This window comes from Brachyhypopomus gauderio, chromosome 6, assembly GCF_052324685.1.
Source record: "Brachyhypopomus gauderio isolate BG-103 chromosome 6, BGAUD_0.2, whole genome shotgun sequence".
In the NCBI taxonomy this organism is placed as follows: domain Eukaryota; kingdom Metazoa; phylum Chordata; class Actinopteri; order Gymnotiformes; family Hypopomidae; genus Brachyhypopomus; species Brachyhypopomus gauderio.
In genome coordinates, this window is record NC_135216.1 from 30,341,403 (window position 1) to 30,346,990 (window position 5,588).

At 48.5% G+C, this 5,588-nt stretch overlaps 1 protein-coding gene across 2 annotated transcripts in view; it reads left to right on the forward strand.

Moving 5' to 3' along the window:
• The first annotated feature begins 2,790 nt into the window (after nt 1–2,790).
• LOC143517657 (caspase recruitment domain-containing protein 11) overlaps nt 2,791–5,588 on the forward strand; it is a 22,701-nt gene continuing 19,903 nt past the window's right edge. For both annotated transcript variants that reach the window (XM_077010390.1, XM_077010391.1), the window contains exons 1-3: nt 2,791–2,982; nt 4,790–5,026; nt 5,546–5,588. The exon at nt 5,546–5,588 is cut by the window's right edge and continues 95 nt beyond it. In XM_077010390.1, coding sequence (XP_076866505.1) covers nt 2,976–2,982; nt 4,790–5,026; nt 5,546–5,588 — 287 coding nt within the window. In that variant the 5' untranslated portion in view covers nt 2,791–2,975. The remainder of the gene's footprint in view (nt 2,983–4,789; nt 5,027–5,545) is intronic.

The window sequence follows — 5,588 nt, forward strand, 5'->3', positions numbered from 1 at the left end:
CCGAAGTCTTAACTGTAATTGCCATTGGATAGGTACATCATGTGTCTGCTTTTCAGTAATTATATTCAATGGATTCCTGGCTTTGTTTAGAATGCTATAATTACTCTAACCTAACCTAACACAACACATAGACACTCCAGCTCGCTGTTAAAGACGTACTGAGAAACGGAGCACTGACGTGCCCTGATCCGGAAATTTGGTTTCTGAGAAAGGGCAGAACAGAGAGAGTGTGTTCACACACACACTGCTGCTGTGTCCAGTGCCGTCAGGAGCTGCACCACGCAGTGAGGGATGTTCTGTGAAACATCTAATTCTGGAGCACAATGTGACCCTGCTAACCTCTGTGTGACCCACACAAATCAGTTAAGTCACTGTCTCATCTACAGACAGACAGACAGACACACACACACACACACACACACACACACACACACACACACACACACACACACACACACACACACACACACACACACACATACATGCTTTAAAATGGCACCCACACCCTCCTACTCTCAATACCCAATCCATTAAAAGCACACACACACACACACACACACACACACACACACACACACCCTAAAACAAGTGTTCCACACACACACACACACACACCCTAAATCCCAGCAGCGTCTGATCCACAGAGCAGCATCTGATCCACAGAGCAGCGTCTGATCCACAGAGCTGGGGCTTTGTGTGTGCACCAGACCCCCTTGTGCCCTGCAGCATCTGACTGATGTCACAGTGTTTGAGTCTGATGCCAACACTCCAGTCCTTTCTGTGTTTCCACCAAACTCAGAGTGAGACAGGGTCATTCTTCCCCAGACAAAGTGCCGATTGTGCTGTTGGCTTTGGGGCGGACCGACCCATGCCGTTAAGAGTGCAGGGGTCGGTCACTCCAATGGTTTGGTGTAATGGTTTGGTCCAATGATTTGGTCCGGCTGTGTCTCTCTGGGACGCCACATTCATACTCTGCAGTAGCACAACACGAGAGGAACTTCCTCAGATACATTTCTCTTTCCTCCTCTCCCTCTCTCTCACTCTCTCTCCTCCACTCCCTCTCTCTGTCTCTCTCCTCCTCTCCCTCTCTCTCTCTCTCCACCTCTCCCTCTCTCTCTGCCTTGAACAATCAGCTGAATCAATTAGATCTAAATGTACCCATTTCCAAAGCATGTCATAAGTAGGATATCAAGACAGGAAAGCAGTGTGTGAGACTTGTGTGATGTGTGTTTTAATTGGTTCCTGGAAATTGTAACTTTTAATATATTGTGCTGGTGAGTTACTGCAGGTAAGTCACACCCTCCTCTCTCCTGTCCTGCTGTGTTCTCTCTGTCTGACTCTGTTTTTCACGGTTTCTCTCCCTCATTTGGGTTTGTTTTCTTCTCCTTCATGTTCCTGCTTGCTCGGGGGGTTCTTGTCTTCGTCCCTCTCTGTTAGCCAATCAGCTGTCCCATATCACCCCTCTCTGTCAGCCAATCAGCTGCCGCTGTATCTCCCCTCACCATGTTCAAAGCTAATGAGTCACTAACTTATGGAATTCCTCAGCAGTCTCTGAGGTGCCTATGGCAGCGTGACTAAGAGTTTCCACGGTATTCCTGGGCATGACTGCGTGCGTGGGCAGAACGCAGGGTACTTTCTCTCTGGTAGTGTGGGAACTTGTTTTTGTCCAGGGAGAATTCAGGTCAGCCAGAGCTCATACCAATTTGTGCGTTGACTGAACCACAAGATGGACTGAACTTCAGTCTGTAACATGCCCATATTCTATGCAGCCAGAGGAATCTTCATAGTGTCTCAATCCCATGATGCACTAGGTGTAAAGGTGGAAGAGAATCTGAGAGGGCGGAACCTTCGTATCTTCATGTGAAGTATGATTTGCATTTGTTGAATACTGGATAGAATAATGCATACTACTACGAGGACCAGTATGCAGTATCCAGTACACCCTTACTGCAGTATGCAGTATGTAGTAGGCTGTTTTGAACTGACCCTGGGAGGTCGCTGGAATCTCGCTGCCCTTCACTGAGCAGCTGGTCTGACAGGAATAAGAGTTCCTCCTACTGGCTGTTCAGGGTACTGTAGCTGTCCCAGTTTCTAACTGTGTGTATGTGTTTTTGTTTTATTTAACTTCACCCTAAATTGTTCATTTAATCTTCAGAGCTCTGGTTATACTTGTTATCAGCCTTTAATCACACCACGACTCACTGAGTAAACATTCCCATGAATAACTGCAATGAAGAATACCTTTGAGCAGCACAGAAAGGCTCTCAGAAGATGAGAAGATTCTCACGCCGGTACGGAATTCCTGTCTGATCCAGGCCATGAGTTCATCAGCAGTATTTCCATGGCCTGATCATACGTACTATAAGTCTGATTTTGACTCTCGGGAGCGAATCTACTGATGGAGTCTCAAATCTAGTTAAACGATAACCAGCATGTCTGGTGTAAAAAGGTGATGTACAACAACGTGTCCTGCTGTGACCGCCCGTTTTGTCCATCTTTATAAACTACCCGTGGAATGAGATAAACTACAGCAATCTCAGTGGTTACATCTCTAGTCATCCACGCTGAACTCTACGGTGTGAGTTTTGTGTTTGACGGTCGGTATTCCGGAAGACCCAATGCCCAACAAAACGTCAAATGATTAACGACAACCTACTGTGTGTTTATTAAGGTGATCAGAGACAAATGTACACGGGTAGGTCAACACCGTTAACTGAGCATTGCGCTTTGTGTGCGAAGGGCGTGGATAGTCTGTAGATGTGTGTGTGTGTGTGTGTGTGTGTGTGTGTGTGTGTGTGTGTGTGTCTGTGTGTGTGTGTGAGGTGTGTGGGTATGTGGGTCGAGAGCGAGGGACAGGTATCTGCGCGCGCTGTGTTCAGTCTCGACAGGGTGGAGGTTCAAACCTGTTTTCCGTCTTCTACATTTGCAGTAACTTCAGATTTGGTTTGGAAGAACAGGCATATTTCTTTAAGGCAATGAGTGGTAAGAAACTACGACTTTTAAAACGCCAAATGCATGACGAAACTGCTGTGATCTGCTGTATGTGTGTGCGCTTTTTTTTTTTTTTTTTACCGGAGGAGAGATTAGGTTATAGTCATAATTTCAGATGTTTACACATCAATAATGTATTGATACGCACACAAACCTCTTTCTTTCTTTCTTTCTTTCGAGTAACAGTATTTTATGGTAAACTGTCTTTTAGTTGTATTTGTGACCAGTTCCTGCGATGAGTGTCCTGCCTCGTCGTTAATGATTCGACACATATGTTATTAGGTATTAGTGATACTTGTGTCTTTACTACTTATTCGGACTGAAAAAGTGTCTTTTCGACAGCGCAGTCAGGAGAGGAGAGGGGACAGGTTAGTTAGGGGAGGAGAGGAGAGGGGACAGGTTAGTTAGGGGAGGAGAGGGGACAGGTTAGTTAGGGGACAGGTCAGGTGACAGCCGCGATGATGAGAATCTACGGATTCCAACATCCTGCCCCAACCTGCCCGGTATCTGCGCTCAGGGGACGCAACAGATTAAGAGAAAACAATAAATTTGCCCGCGGATATTTGTCGGGCAAGTATTTCCTAATTCTAATTCAAGAACTCAAAAGATATCAACGTTAATACATAACCATGTGGCATTCTGAACGTATCTGTCGCTGATTCTGCACAGCCAAACCGTTATTATCGCGTTATTCACATCCACCTGATCTTAAAACGCCTGTTTCCCAGAACCAGAGTAAGATTAATTTAAATATAAGACATATTTTCCACGACTAGTCTTAATGCATGTCTGGAATACCAGCCCACAGTGTCTGTACAAATTCACCAGATGAAGGATATAAGAGTTACATTAAAGAGTTCATTTAACAATGTAACAGAATAAGACATATTTCAATATAACGTGTCAGGTGTCGTGCAGAGTTGTGTGTGGAGGTTAATTGTGCTGGTCTGAGGTGGTGTTGAGGTGTGTATGTAGACTGGTATCTGAGGTGGTAGAGGTGTGTGTATGTTGAGTTGGGGCTGGGGTGGTGTTGGGTTGTGGGTGGAGACTGTTAGGTTTGGGGTGGTGTTGGGTTGTGAGTGGAGAGTGTTAGGTTTGGGGTGGTGTTGGGTTGTGAGTGGAGAGATCTGCCTCTGATGCGTCTCACGGTGTAAAGAGGTTGTGCACATCTCAGTTAACATTCTTCAGGAGTGAGACATGCCAGTCTTTGTCTTCCCCCTTGGACAAGCTTGTAAACTAACACCCCATTCAGCTTCACCCCCTCACACCACTCACACCACTCACACCACTCACCCGAGACACACACACACCCCTCACACCACACACAACCCTCACCCGAGACACACACACACCCCTCACACCACACACAACCCTCACACCACACACACCCCTCACACCACTCACCCGAGACACACACACACCCCTCACACCACTCACACCCCTCACACCACACACACCCCTCACACCACACACACCACTCACACCCCTCACACCACACACACCCCTCACACCACTCACCCGAGACACACACACACCCCTCACACCACTCACACCACACACCTGAGACACACACACATCTGCTCCAGACACTAAAACCCTCCAGGGGTGTGAACCTGTCCGGCTGTAAGAACCTGGACACTTCAGGTCAACTTGTTGGTCCTCATCGCTTGATATCAAAATATTGTTCCTCCACCCTTCTCTCTCTCTCTCTCTCTCTCTCTCTCTCTCTCTCTCTCTCTCTCTCTCTCTCTCTCTCTCTCTCTCTCTCTCTCTCTCTCTCTCTCTCTCTCTCTCTCAGTGATGAGTGAGCGGCCACTGGATGTGAGTGACTGTGTCTGCTCGCTGGCGCCCCCCTGGGGTGAGGAGCACTATGAGGAATTGTGGGAGCGGGTGGAGGGGGTCAGGCACAAGCTGACCCGCGTCCTGAACCCGGCCAAGCTGACCCCGTACCTGCGCCAGTGTAAGGTCATCGATGAGCAGGACGAGGACGAGGTCCTCAACTCCACCCAGCTACCGCTGCGCATCAGCAAAGCAGGTCAGAACTGCCCACGTGCCCACTTACCCCCACTGCCCACTTACCCCCACTGCCCATTTACCCCCACATGCCCACTTACCCCCACGTGCCCACTTACCCTCACTGCCCACTTACCCCCACTGCCCATTTACCCCCACGTGCCCACTTACCCCCACTGCCCACTTACCCTCACTGCCCACTTACCCCCACTGCCCATTTACCCCCACGTGCCCACTTACCCCCACTGCCCACTTACCCCCACTGCCAGTTTACCCCCACGTGCCCACTTACCCCCACTGCCCGTTTACCCCCTCAACCCTTCAGCCATTTTACCCCTTCAGTCATTTGACCCCTTCTGAAGTGACTTTAACGTCTGTTGCTGCTAAATGTCTGTTGACATCAGCTCTCTCTCTCTGTAGAAGTGATTCACACTCCCAGAGTTCCCACCGAGCTGCTGGCTGGCTCCGCCTCTCCTCTGTGACAGCTCATTATGATGTATGAGTATTTGAGTGATTGATTGGTTGCTGTGATGTTTCCCAGGCCGTTTATTGGACATCCTGAGGGGGCGTGGTGAACGGGGACT